General features: G+C 62.2%; 1 protein-coding gene across 3 annotated transcripts in view; it reads left to right on the top strand.

Annotated features, from left to right (window-relative positions):
• The window catches only part of IGF2R (insulin like growth factor 2 receptor), a 107,465-nt gene extending 96,219 nt beyond the window's left edge, over nt 1–11,246 (top strand). For all 3 annotated transcript variants that reach the window (XM_051854188.3, XM_089332502.1, XM_070074597.2), the window contains 7 exons: nt 231–345; nt 1,665–1,811; nt 2,403–2,590; nt 5,091–5,277; nt 7,408–7,557; nt 8,836–8,905; nt 9,525–11,246. In XM_051854188.3, coding sequence (XP_051710148.2) covers nt 231–345; nt 1,665–1,811; nt 2,403–2,590; nt 5,091–5,277; nt 7,408–7,557; nt 8,836–8,905; nt 9,525–9,959 — 1,292 coding nt within the window. In that variant the 3' untranslated portion in view covers nt 9,960–11,246. The remainder of the gene's footprint in view (nt 1–230; nt 346–1,664; nt 1,812–2,402; nt 2,591–5,090; nt 5,278–7,407; nt 7,558–8,835; nt 8,906–9,524) is intronic.
• Nucleotides 11,247–14,055: the final 2,809 nt, after the last annotated feature.

The raw sequence follows: 14,055 nt of genomic DNA, 5'->3' as shown, positions 1-14,055 counted from the left end.
CGTGGCCCAGCTCCTGGGTCCTGAAGGCACTGGAAGCATCCTAGAAAGATTGGGAGGAGCCCGCGCCTTGCCATTGCCGAGGCGGTGTGGTACAGGTGGTGATGAGGTCGGGCCAGCAAACCCCCAGAGAGGCAGAAGTCCCAGTCCTTAACGTAGATTCCGACTCCAACGCTGAGGTCTTTTTTAACACCCTGGAAATTAACATTGGTGCAAACCTCTGTGTGTTTCAGATGACAAAGTGACCATCACTTACTCCAAGGGTTATCCGTGCGGGGAAAATAAGACCGCGTCCTCCGTGATAGAGTTGACCTGTGCAAAGACAGTGGGCAAACCTACGTTCACGAGGTGAGGAGCCGGGGCCAGGCGGAGCTGTGCAGGGGCGCCCTGAGCAGGGAGCACTTCAGGATTCCTCCTGTGGTCCCCACCGGGTGCCTGGCAGCGCGTGTGCGTGGGGAGCAGGCTGGGAGCGAGAGCCGCTGGCGGTCCCAGGAGCAGAGTGTGGACTAACACAGGGCCCCTGCCTCGCTAGCTTAGCGAACGCACCGTGGAGCTAGGCCTGTCCAGCAGCCCCTCTGGGACCCAGAAGCCATGGGGCCTACGCCTGGGCAGTTCTCTCTCCAGCAGCACTGCATCTGGTGCTAGGGGGACTTTGGCCAACAGGGGGCACCTCTGAGCTGCTGATGACTAACTGTACTTTCTGGACGCTGGGCTTGGAAAAAGGCATCCCGGACATTGAGGATTTATTAATTTATGAGTCAAAAGTCTAGGAGCAATTTTTTTTTTTTTTGACAGGCAGAGTGGACAGTGAGAGAGAGAGAGACAGAGAGAAAGGTCTTCCTTTGCTGTTGGTTCACCCTCCAATGGCTGCCGCAGCCGGCGCGCTGCGGCCGGCGCACCGCGCTGATCCGATGGCAGGAGCCAGGAGCCAGGTGCTTTTCCTGGTCTCCCATGGGGTGCAGGGCCCAAGCACCTGGGCCATCCTCCACTGCACTCCCTGGCCACAGCAGAGAGCTGGCCTGGAAGAGGGGCAACCGGGACAGAATCCGGTGCCCCAACCGGGACTAGAACCCGGTGTGCCGGCGCCGCTAGGCGGAGGATTAGCCTAGTGAGCCACGGCGCCGGCCCATAGGAGCAATTTTTTTTAACTTTTAAATTATGCGTGGGATGAGGTGGGGGTGGTAAAGCTGCCTCTTGGACCGCCTGTGTCCATGTGAGTGCCTGGGTTTGCGTCTCGACTCCACTCCTGATTCCAGCTTCCTGCCAACGGCACTCACGTGGGAGACTGGACAGAGTTGCCAGCTCCTGGCTGCAGCCCGGCCGGGGTGGGCAGTGTGGGGTGTGAGCCAGCAGACGGGAGGTACCTGTCTCTCTGCCTTCCCAATAAAGACGTGTGACGCCATTTCCAGATTTTAAGAGCTGCCAACAGAATGCTTGCTTCCTTTTCCACGTCCCTGACCGACGCGCTCAGACAGTGCTGGGACAAAGCGCGCACAGAGCTGCTTCCGTGCCGCCTGGGCCCGCACAGCCCCGGGCGTTGTCAGGGAGGCCTTCGAACCCAAGTGGCTGTGCCTGGGTCGCGGCCGGCACGCCGCTGCCAGTCTGTCCCACGGTCGTCTGTCGCGGCTGGCGGGGCGAGTGACCACGCGGTGCCTCCTTGCGTGCAGGTTTGACATTGACAGCTGCACCTACTACTTCAGCTGGTACTCCCGGGCGGCCTGTGCTGTGAAGCCCCAGGAGGTGCACATGGAGAACGGGACCATCATCAACCCCATCAACGGCAGGAGCGTCAGCCTCGGCGACATTTATTTCAAGTAAGCCCTGGCCTTTTGAGCACCGAAACTTACTCTAGAGAAGCCAAGCACGTGGGTCTTTGTCTAGCGGGAGCGTTGCGGGACAGGCAGGTCTGCGTGTTCCAGTACTGTCGCTGGAGTGGTCATCATGCTGTGCTTAAACCAAGAGCACGTGACTCCACTGCTGCGTGCTGGACGCCAGCGACGGGCAGTTCTCACCTCCCGCCCCGCCCGCGGTTGAAGACAGTCTTCTGAAAGCGTGGGCGCCTGGCAGTGTCCTGACTTAGCGGCTCCTGGGGGAAGGTCAGCTTCTCAGCAGGGCCCTGGCCGTTCCTGGGGTCCAGCGGCCCGGGTGACTGCCATGCCCACTGCCTGCGAAGGGGCAGATGCGCCGTGGTGCCAGTGATCTCCGCATTCGGGAAAATCGTGCCCCCCACAGCAGGGTGGGCGAGGCCACGGGCTCAGAGCTGCTGTCCTTGCGGTCACTGGGGCTGTGGAGGAGCCGCCCCAGCTCAGGGCAGCCTCCTGGGACCTGCAGTGTCTCCGAGGACCCTGGGTCATGTCAGAAAGGGCTTCTGGAAGACCTGAGTTGCTGTCATCTCTCCTGTCCAGGCTGTTCAGCGCCTCTGGGGACATGAGGGCCAACGGGGATGCCTACTTGTACGAGATCCAGCTGTCCTCGCTCACCAGCCCCACACACCCAGGATGCTCTGGGGCCAGCGTGTGCCAGGTCAAGCCCAATGACCAGCGCTTCAGCAGGAAAGTGGGCACTTCGGAAAGAACCAAATACTACGTTCAGGGTAATTGCTTCCTGGTTGTGTCATGTTCAGGGTAACTGCTTCCTGTCACGTATGTCCAGGGTTACGACTTCCTGGTCGTGTCACATTGAGGATAACTGCTTCCTGCAATGTGCCATGTGTGACTTCCTCCGAGGAAGAACTCCACGGCCTCTCCACCGTGGCTTCCCGGCTGCGGAAGTGTGAGCTCAGACAAGAACTCTGCTCTGGTCTGTGCTGTGTGAGGCACAGCTGTGTCAGCCGTGATGCGAGAGGCCCGAGCGTCTCACTGTAGGGAAATTACATCTCGGCCATCAAAGCCTGGTGCTCCCAGAGGTGCTGCGGTGGCTCTGGGCAAGGCCTGCCAGTCACAGTTACCTTCGACTTGGTTTTGGGCAGGACACCTCTTTTTCTTGAAATTCCAGCTAAGGCTGAGCAATTTCATGTGTGTCAAAAGAATAAGGGAGAAGGTCGAGACGCGTAATGTTAGAATTGGATCTGAGCGAAGGCCTCCTCCTGGCTTAACAAGGCAGTACGAGGCCGGCCCCTGGGTGGCGGCCACGAGGCCGGCGCCAGGAAGGGTCGTCTTGTTGCCTGCCGGCCATGACAGCACGTTCCTGGGAGGCAGCTGCTGTCAGGATGGGAACGTTTCTTGTTTCCGACAGGAAGTGCCTGAGGCTGCTGGGTAGGTTCCTAAGGAGGAAAGGGTTATTTACACTCATCTCACAGAGATTTAAGGCCACACTGGCAATGGCCGCTGGCTGGCAGTCCCGAGCAGCCAAGGGTGTGCGTTGGGAGAGAGGGGCCGTGCGCAAGTGTGCCCTCTGGCCTCTCTCTTCTCAGTCACCGGGGCCCACCCTGGTGATTGTACCTGATCCTAACTACTTCCCCAGAGCCCCACCCCTGCACGCTAGGTCGGGTTGAGTTTCCGCCTTCCTGCTGCCTCACAGCAGGGTTAAATCTCCACACGGGACCCCCTGGGGACACCGCGAGCCCTGTCCAAGCCACAGCACCGGCGTCACAGCTGCCACACACTTCTCACAGCTTGGTCTTGGCGCTGCATGAATGTGTGAACTTTCCAAACCATGAAGTATGGCGAAAAACCCAGGTTACCCAGATGAAGAAGGGCTCCTGCACCCGGACGCTGGTCACTGAGTGTGTGGCCCCTGTAGCAAAATCCGCCCATCATTCAGAGGCAAAGCCCGCACTCAAACGGCCCTCGCTCTGCCTCCCTCGCTGTCCTGGGCCCTCGGCGCCTGGCCCCACAGAGGTGCCCGGTGAATGTTGGTTGGCCTTTAGGGCAGGGACGAGAAGTGCACACTCCTGTCAACAGAGCAGGACGGCGCTTTGGCAGACCTCGCGTGCTGTCCAGGCTCGTAAGCTGCTGGCCACTCCTGCGCCCCTGGTGCTGTCCTGTTCCCTGGGGGCCTTACTCCTGCTAGGCCCGTGCAGGGTGCCTCAGCCCATGCCAGCCTCCCGTGGCTCAGGCACAGTCAGGCTCCACAGCCTTGCACGGGTGAGGAGTCAACACCTTCACGTTAGGCTTTCTGGAATCCCCAGCTGTGAGCGCGTGTGTGCATACATGCACATGTATGTGTGTGCATACATGCACGTGTGTGTGCATACGTGCACGTGTGTGTGTGTGTGTGTGCATTTAGTCTTGGCTAATAAAATCCTTTTCAGATAGCTTCACTTTTTCACTCAGTAAGACCAGAAAGGAGCTCTACTTTCACGAAGAAATGAATGAACTTTTTTATTCATTCAAGAGGGTAGAACCGCAAAGCCCCCCTGTAGCCCAGGTGTGGCTCTGCCCGGCCTCAGCCTGTCCTGAGCAAGACCTTGGGCCCTGCTGCGCCCGCACATCCCCTGCCTCCGGGCCCCACTTGGTTCGGGGGCCTGTCCAGCTCACACACTACACTCGTGTCCCTTCTTGGCTCCCCAGCAGTGGCCGGCCACAGGGACTTCCACCCACACAGCTGGAGGAAGCAGAGTGTTTGTGTTTGTCAGGGCAGGAGGCTGTGTAAGGGTAAAGTCAGCTGAGGGGCCGCACACGCACAGCCTCGTCGGCCTCTTCTGTGGCATCCGGGCGTGCTTCCGTCACAGCCCGGTGTGCGACAGTGCCTGGGAGGGTGGTCGGCCAGGTGCGGGCCCGAGCCTCGGAGTCCGGGGTTTGCACCGGTTCTCCGTGACGTGGGTCTGATCGGTGGGTTGACTGTCCATGTCACTGTCCTCAGTCTCTGGGAGGGCCGGACATGCATGGCCGACTGCACTCCAGGTCACGTGGTGACGGTCTGGCCTTCGTCCTCGCGAGGTTAAATTCTTCAGCGCACATTCTCCCCGCATGTGTGTGTCCAGAGGCTCCTGTAAGCCACCGAAGCAGAGGCAGGGTGCCCCCCGGGACGTTGGGTGCAGCGTCCTGCCACAGGCCTGGAGGTCTGCAGACTCCCCCAGATGGTAGGAGGGTCACTCGGGCCACCGTGGGGCAGCTGATGGCAGCGTCCCGTGTGTCCTTCCTGCTTCCCAGATGGCGACCTGGACGTCGTGTTCACGTCTTCCTCCAAGTGCGGAAAAGACAAGAGCAAGTCCGTGTCCTCCACCATCTTCTTCCACTGTGACCCGCTGGTGCAGGATGGGGTCCCGGAGTTCAGCCACGAGACCGCCGACTGCCAGTACCTCTTCTCCTGGTACACCTCGGCCGTGTGCCCTCTGAGGTAGGCGCCCCTCCTAGTCGGCACCGCATCCCCACCACCGACCACCCTGGGGCCGTACTGCCTCTGTGAGCAGGTGGCTCCAGGGCCGACTGGCCACCGCCTGGCGTGTCCAGGGTCCCCCGCAGCTGTTGGTGGGCGGGTGCCGTCTGGGTGTCGCCTGCGTTTCCAGGACCTTCTGGCGTGCCCTGGTGAGTGTGGTTAAGTGCTGGGGCTTCGTTGGTGTTTGAGTGGCACGTCTGGATGGATGGAGTTCCGCCGCAGGCCGGGTGTGTGTGGCAGCAAATGGGACTGTGTTTCTGCCCGAGAGTCCCGGCTGGGGAGGGCGGAGGGGCCTCTGTGCCTGGGAGCCCTCCGCCGGGAGGCGTGTGATGCCCCTGCTTCCTCTTGGCCTTTTTTCCATCCTGTCCCAGCAGGCCACCATTTCTCACAAGCTCCTCGGTGTCTGGGTGGAGATGTTAAGACCGGGAGAAAAATGAGTTCTGCAGTTGAAGCAGGGATTTGGGCGGTGGGGGGCGGGGGATGCAGGTCCGTTTCCTTTTGCGTAAACTCGGCCCCAAGTGGCCAGCTTGGTCCTACGCCATCGTAGGTTCGAGGAGCTGAGGCCTCGTGGCCACAGTCACGCAGAGAGGCTCCGGGTTGGCAGCTCGCCGTGGTGCGGTCAGCGCTGGGATGGCTGAAGCGTTCCGGTGCAGCCGTTACACGGTGAAAGGCGGCCCCCAGGATTCTTTGTGAAAGCACCAGAGTGGGCAGAATGGGGATTAAAAAGCTGTGGAAATGGGCGCCCGGCGCTTTCCCACGTAGAGGCTGTAGGTGCCCTCCGCTCAGCCCCCTGCCTGGCCTCTGTTGGTTCGGAGGAAGCCAGCCCAGAGGTCTTGTCAGTGGTGGAGCTGAGAAGTTGTACCTGCTGGGGGTGCAGGAGCACGGCGCACGCGGGGCAGCAGGGCTGGCCTCAAAGCTCAGGCGTGGGGTGGCGGGCAGCAGCAGGAGACGTCTCTCAGCCACGGGTGGGTGGCAGGAGCAGGAGGCGCCTGGAGGGCTGACGAAGCCGTAGAGACTTGGAGGACAACCAAAGCTGTAGCCAAGAGCAGAGGCCCACCCAGAGGCGGTCACTGACCTCTCCGTGACCTGGGTGCTTCGATGGCGCAGGCACAGCCACCAGGAGCTGAGGCCGGGGCGGTGCCTGCAAGGTGTTCTCTTACTTCATAGTAGCGCGGGCTCTGCAATTCAGAATCTCATGGTGCAAGAATGACAAGTAGCAGGTGTCACCCTAGCAGAAGGCCATTTGTAGCTCTGCAGGGCTGCTGAGTGGCGGTTCGGGGTCCGGCTTCGAGGGGAGGGGTCTGCGGGCTTCGAGGGGCAGAGCGGAGGCTGACGCCGCCCTGCCACGCTGGGACAGGATGCCCAGCTGTCCTGTGGCCGCTGATGTTCTAGAACGAGACGGTTGGGCTTATGCTGAGCTCGCTTAAGGGCCAGCAGTCGGCCGGTTGTCTGAACACTTTGGGAGCCAGCCGTGCCCTGACCGGTGCTTTTCTGAGTGAGCACCGGCCATCCTCAGGGTCTGACGTCGTGTGGACTTGGGGTTGCCGCTCCCTTCCTGTGGCCAGCAGAGCCTCGCTGCTGGCGCTGTGCGGGTCCGCCTCTGCCCGTGCTGCCCTCTGCGGCCAGGGCCAGAGACGAGAAGGTCAGGTCTCCCTGAGTGTCGCTCGTGACTTCGTCTTTAACTACTTTCTGTAAATGTCCAGCGGCACGGAGATGCACTGCTTACCCGGTGAGTGTGACCGTCGGTGCTGGCCGCTGTGTTGCACAGGCTCGGCGAGGGCTCTGTGGTGCCCATGCCTGGGCAGCACTGGCTGGGCACAGCCCTGGTGCGCGATGAGGCTGCGCCTGAGTCCCGCATCTGAGACACTGTCCCATCCCTGAATCCGTTCAGGGTGCAGAGAGAGTGGGTGTGGGAGGTCCCGTGGGGCGGGAGAGGCTCCGAGCAGGCAGCATCCCCAGTGTCTGGTCCAGCGGCTCCGTGCTTTGCGCTGCCCCCTACCCTGCCTCACAGCCATCCTCCGGGAAGCCGCCGGGATGTGCCCCGGCGGGGCCCCCGCCGGTGACACGTCTCTTCCTGCGGTGTCGTTCCAGCGACTTCGACAGCGAGAACACGGAGCAAGATGAGCAGGAGCACCGGGGGCTGTCGGAGAGGAGCCAGGCCGTGGGGGCGCTGCTCAGCCTGCTGCTGGTGGCACTCACCGGCTGCCTGCTGACCCTGCTGCTCTACAAGAAGGAGAGGCGGTGAGGAGAGCGGGCGGCCGCGGGGCAGGGGCCAGCGCAGCCGGCTACAGGTCAAGGTCAAGTAGAGCTTTCCGTGGCGGGAGGGCTTCTGAAGGTGGGCGTGCCCACAGGCCGCCTCCAGGCATGACCCTCAGCCATGTGGGGGAGGTGCCCGTTTCAGACATTGGTCCCCGAACCTAAAGCAAGCGTGGGCCAGGTGCGGGGCCACCCTGCTGGCTGCACCTCGCTGAATGCGAGGACCCGTCATTGTCCTGTGATCGCCAAGTGGAGTTTCCGGTCCTCCCGTGGGGAGCCTGGAGCTGAGAGCCCTGTGGTGCAGGGCAGCTGGGGCCTGGGTGCGGGGCTGGGCAGCTGGGGCCTGGATGTGGTGCAGGGCAGCTGGGGCCTGGGTGCGGGGCAGGGGCAGCTGGGGCCTGGGTGTGGTGCAGGGCAGCTGGGGCCTGGGTGCGGGGCAGGGCAGCTGGGGCCTGGATATGGTGCAGGGCAGCTGGGGCCTGGGTGCGGGGCAGGGCAGCTGGGGCCTGGGTGCGGGGCAGGGCAGCTGGGGCCTGGGTGCGGGGCAGGGCAGCTGGGGCCTGGGTGCGGGGCAGGGCAGCTGGGGCCTGGATGTGGTGCAGGGCAGCTGGGGCCTGGGTGCGGGGCAGGGCAGCTGGGGCCTGGGTGTGGGGCAGGGCAGCTGGGGCCTGGGTGCGGGGCAGGGCAACTGGGGCCTGGGTGCGGGGCAGGGGCAGCTGGGGCCTGGGTGCGGGGCAGGGCAGCTGGGGCCTGGGTGCGGGGCAGGGCAGCTGGGGCCTGGGTGCGGGGCAGGGCAACTGGGGCCTGGGTGCGGGGCAGGGCAGCTGGGGCCTGGGTGCGGGGCAGGGCAACTGGGGCCTGGGTGCGGGGCAGGGGCAGCTGGGGCCTGGGTGTGGTGCAGGGCAGCTGGGGCCTGGATGTGGTGCAGGGCAGCTGGGGCCTGGGTGCGGGGCAGGGCAACTGGGGCCTGGGTGCGGGGCAGGGGCAGCTGGGGCCTGGGTGTGGTGCAGGGCAGCTGGGGCCTGGATGTGGTGCAGGGCAGCTGGGGCCTGGGTGCGGGGCAGGGGCCGGCTGGCCCCGGCGCTCCCTGCAGCCTCAGTGTTTGCCACGTGTGCCACAGCGAGAGGGGGGCCGGGCGGCACTGACCCCGGACGTGGAGCTAGCGAAGGGCACTGGCCGGCGTTTGCTTGCGCACTGTCTCTCCCGGCACCCTCCGCGGTGCCCCCGCCGCTCCCCGGCTGACCTCCGTCTCTTCCTCTGCAGAGAAACAGTGATGAATAAGCTGACCAGCTGCTGCCGGAGAAGCTCCAGCGTCTCCTACAAGTACTCCAAGGTAGCGGGGTGCTGGGTGCCGGCCCTGGGGCGGTCACAGCGCAGGGTGACGTCACCACGGGGACAGGAAAGCAGCGTGGCCCCAGCCTCTTTCCCTCACACACTTCCGTGGTTTTCCTTCAGTTTTCCCACACTGTGATTGCCACTGGCTTCCCCAGAGTGTTTAAGTTGTCCCCACTGATTTTGGGGGGCTGTTTGTGCTAGCATTGGGGGTCGGCCTCGTCCAGGTCACAGGGCATATACGAATACAGTTGCAGCTCTTGCTCTGTCACCAGATTCGCGCCCCTTTGACCCAAGTCCTTGCTGTGGCTCCTGCTCCCCTAGCCCCACCCCCGCCCCCCACGGCCGGGCCCCTCGCCCAGAAGAGCCCATGTGGCCCCAGCACTGCTGGCCATCATCGGCCTGCGCCCGGAGGTGCCGTGGGCAGCTTCGTCCTGCTGGGAGCCGGCAGTGTCCGCCCACCCTGCCGCCCTCTGGAGGGCCCTGGGGGCGGCCTGGAGGTGGTGGAGGGCGTCGGGCAGTGTGCCCAGCTTGCCCCCGTCGGGCGGCTCTGTGACCCGGGTGGGCTGGGATGGAGGCGCGTAGCGGGATGGCAGGGGTCTCTGTTGTCTCCCTGGCAGGTGAACAAGGAGGAGGAGACGGAGAACGAGACCGAGTGGCTGATGGAGGAGATCCAGCTGCCGGCCCCGCGGCCCGGGAAGGAGGGCCAGGAGAACGGGCACGTCACCACCAAGGCCGTGCGCGCCGAGGCCCTCAGCTCCCTGCACGGGGACGAGCAGGACAGCGAGGACGAGGTGCTGACCATCCCCGAGCTGAAGGTGGCCCCGGGCCGTGGGGCCGCGCCGGACGGCTCCCAGCCCGGGAGGCTCCCTCAGCGCAAGGTCCCCAGGGGGAGGGAGGACGACCGGGTGGGGCTGGTCCCAGGCGAGAAGCTGCGGAAGGGAAAGGCGCGGCCGGTGCCACCGAAGCCGACCACCGCCACCGCCACCGCCGCCGCCGCCGCCCAGCTGGCCTCCTTCCACGACGACAGCGACGAGGACCTCTTACACATCTAACTCCGCGGTGCCTAAGGAGGGCGTGGGGCGGGCCCAGCCGAGCGCCTCCAACCAAATCAGACTTCCACTCGGTGACGCTTCCGTGATTTTTGCCTTTAACAAAAACTGCTTCAAAAGGGAAGAGTTTTTGTGACGGGGGAGAGGGTGCGGGGGGCCGGGCGCGGCCCCTCTGCGATTTGTTTACAGTCATGGGAACTTGGCACTGCTTGAATCGGCCAGGGGCGGTGCCTCGTGTCCCAGGGCTTGCCCCACGTCCTCGCGCGCAGGCAGAGCTGCAGATCGGAGGGCTGTGGTGGAGAAGCCCCTCGCTGCTTTAGGCCCCGCCGAGGGCACCTCCTCAGTACGTGTTAGCATTTAAAGCTCTCCCTATTTATTGACCTCGACAGTTAACTCAGGTCTGCAGAAAAGTACAAGCGAAAGAACCAGAAAGCAGCAAGTCCCTCCCCGCCAGGCAGCTTGTGTGGGGGTCTCGAGCTGTCACCAGCGCACCCCCCCCCCCCCAGAGCCCTCCGTTCCGTCTTGTCTCTTTTTGGCTGTCTGATCCCAGGGGGCGCACGTGTGCGTGTGCGTGCACGCGCGCGCGCGCACGGGGTCCCCGCCTGCTTGGGCTCCGGAGGGCCCGCCCGGCGGCGGCAGCCGCAGCCGTGCACAGCACGTATCAGTATTGTGTTCACCGGCTGGTGAATCCCGACAACCCACCCAAAGAGTGACAATTTTTCTTTCTGTTTCGTTTTGTTCTGGTTTGGTTTCTGGTGCGTGACTAGAGTGGAGGCGTCGGCAAGGTGACTCGTTTCCAGCTTTGGGGCTGGGTCTCCTGTCCTCAGGCCCTCGTGATGCCACCTTTTACTGTGCTGATTTTTTTTTTAAGGAGAAAGAGGTTTTTGCTCAAACCATTTGACCTACAAGAAGCCTTAATTTGCACAGCGCGCGACTTAGGGAAATTGCATGGAAAGCGTGGGGCCAGAGCCCCGCCCCAGCCCTGCGCTGTGCTCGGGGTCTGTGCCCTGCGGGGGAGGGGGTCCCGGGCTCCTCCCTGGCTCTGACTCTCTTCCGGAAGTGTTTAATTACTTTTCTTGCATTTAGCGTGTATATAGACTTGGTGGGATTATATACTGAAAAGCAAACCACCCCACAGGTTTTTGGTTTGTGCCCAGTTAGTATGGCTTATTTGATTTAAACATGAGTGTATTTTTAAAAATTTGATTTTTTTTCTCTTCACTTTTTTTTCAATCAATCAACTTTACTGTAATATAAAGTATCAACAATTTCAATAAAAGATAAATTATTCTCCGCGTGTCACTGTTTGTTCCCGCCGCCTATGTCTTCCTGTTCGTGAGGGCCCCTGTGACCCCGGGCTAAAGCCACGCTCCACTTCTCCGGAATCTGCGTGGTTGCAGGGGCGAACCCTGGGGCCCCGCTGCGGCCTCCCGGCTCTGTCTGGATCTGATCTCAAGTGGACCTGGGCTGTTTCCTGTTGGCCAGAGTGACGCTGTGGGTTCACTTCTCAAGGATGCCCCACGGCCTCCTCGTAGGTGCCTGGTCCCAGGCTGCGGGGATTCACAGGTCTCCCCTGGGACTCCCGCATGCTAACCCATCCGTGACGTCCCCATCTGTGGTGTCGGTGCCCACAGCTCTGCATATCGTGAGTGGCAGGTTCCACAGAGGGCCAGACCCTGCGTTTCCAGTCCTGTGTTGTGTGATCAAGCCTCCGCCAGCCTCTGGGCCGGGAGCCACCCCTCTACCCTGCACGTGTGCTCCAGTACGCCACCGGCCAGTTCCTCACTTAGTGACTGCTCGGTCCTCAGAGGCCTATCCTGCCATCACGGGCCTGTCCCGCCATCACATGTCCTACCCTGCCATCACGTGTCCTATCCCGTCATCACGGGGCCAGTCCCGCCATCACGTGTCCTATCCCGCCATCATGGGGCCAGTCCCGCCATCACGTGTCCTATCCCGCCATCATGGGGCCAGTCCTGCCATCACGTGTCCTATCCCGCCATCACGGGGCCCATCCCGCCATCATGTGTCCTATCCCGCCATCACGGGGCCCATCCCGCCATCACGTGTCCTATCCCGCCATCACGTGTCCTATCCTGTCATCACAGGGCCAGTCCCGCCATCACGTGTCCTATCCCGCCATCACGTGTCCTATCCTGTCATCACAGGGCCAGTCCCGCCATCACGTGTCCTATCCCGCCATCACGTGTCCTATCCTGTCATCACAGGGCCAGTCCCGCCATCACGTGTCCTATCCCGCCATCATGGGGCCCGTCCCACCATCACGTGTCCTATCCCACCATCACGGGGCCCGTCCCGCCATCACGTGTCGCATCCCGCCATCACGTGTCCTATCCTGCCATCACGGGGCCCGTCCCGCCATCACGTGTCCTATCCCGCCATCACGTGTCCTATCCTGTCATCACAGGGCCAGTCCCGCCATCACGTGTCCTATCCCGCCATCACGTGTCCTATCCTGTCATCACAGGGCCAGTCCCGCCATCACGTGTCCTATCCCGCCATCATGGGGCCCGTCCCACCATCACATGTCCTATCCCACCATCACGGGGCCCGTCCCGCCATCACGTGTCGCATCCCGCCATCACGTGTCCTGTCCCGCCATCACATGGCCCGTCCCGCCATCACGTGTCCTATCCCACCATCACGGGGCCGTCCTGCCATCACGTGTCCTATCCCGCCATCACGTGTCCTATCCCGCCATCATGGGGCCTGTCCCGCCATCACGTGTCCTATCCCGCCATCACGTGGCCCGTCCCGCCATCACGTGTCCTATCCCGCCATCACGTGTCCTATCCCGCCATCACGAGGCCCGTCCCGCCATCATGTGGCCCATCCCGCCATCACGTGTCCTATCCCACCATCACGGGGCCCGTTCCACCATCAAGTGCTTGCGTTCAGGAAGCTGTGCTCTTCCTAGTGTTGGCCTCAAACACAAGAGTGGTGATGCTGAGGCCTGCGCTCTGGCGTAGTGGGCTAAGCCTCTGCCTGCAGTGCTGACATCCCATATGGGCGCTGGTTCCAGTCCTGGCTGCTCCACTTTCCATCCAGCCCCTACTGATGGCCTGGGAAAGCAGTTGAAGGTGGCCCTGCACCCACATGGGAGACCTGGAAGAAGCTCCTGGTTCCTGGCTTCGGACCGGCCCAGCTCCAGCCACTGTAGCCATTTGAGGAGTGAACCAGCGGAAGGAAGACCTTGCCCTCTTCCCCCTCTGTCTCCCTCTTTCTTTGACTCTGCCTTTCTTTCTTTCTTTTTTTTTTTTTTTTGAAAGTTTTTTTTTTTTTTAAGTTTATTTATTTGAGAGGTAGAGTTACAGACAGTGAGAGGGAGATACAGGTCTTCCATCCGCTGGTTCATTCCCCAAATGGCTGCAATGGCCAGAGCTGTGCCAATCCAAAGCCAGGAGCCAGGAGCTTTTTCCGGTCTCCCACACAGGTGCAGGGGCCCAAGGACTTGGGCCATCCTTCACTGCTTTCCCAGGCCACAGCAGAGAGCTGGATTGGAAGTGGAGCAGCTGGGACTTGAACCGGCGCCCATATGGGATGCCAGCACTGCAGGATTAACCAACTGCGCCACAGTGCTGGCCCAACTCAGCCTTTCAAATAAATAAGTTTTAAAAAAGAGAAAGTAGTGACACTGAGGACACGTGCCAAGAAGAGCCACAGAACGGCTCCTCCAGGTGCGATGGTGAGAGGTCGGATCCTCAGCTCTTGAACTTGACTGCAGGTGCATCTGTCCACACGGAGAGCAGGTGCACACTGAGGGGCTTGGTGCTTGTCCCCACGGGCGCTGAGGACAGTTGTACCGTGTTGCCGCCGGGCGTCTGCAGCTTGGCCTCGGCTTTGAGTTGTCCAACTGGTGTTACCTCTTTAAAAAAATTCAAAGATTTCACACATCACCCCTTAGAGCAGACATGCCGGAGTCTCATAAGTTGATGGCCCAAGGGTCGCTGGTCCTTGGTGCGCTGTTAGAGGCTACTTTCCAAGCTGTCCTGTTTCCTGCCAGGAGCCCAGGACACCTGCTCTGTGGAGGGGCACTGGCAGGGAGCCGCTGCCCCCAGAGGGGAAGAGAGCCATCCCC

This window comes from Oryctolagus cuniculus, chromosome 5, assembly GCF_051225735.1.
Source record: "Oryctolagus cuniculus isolate XC-2025 breed Fujian yellow rabbit chromosome 5, ASM5122573v1, whole genome shotgun sequence".
Lineage (NCBI taxonomy): Eukaryota > Metazoa > Chordata > Mammalia > Lagomorpha > Leporidae > Oryctolagus > Oryctolagus cuniculus.
This window is presented reverse-complemented; position numbering and strand designations above follow the sequence as displayed.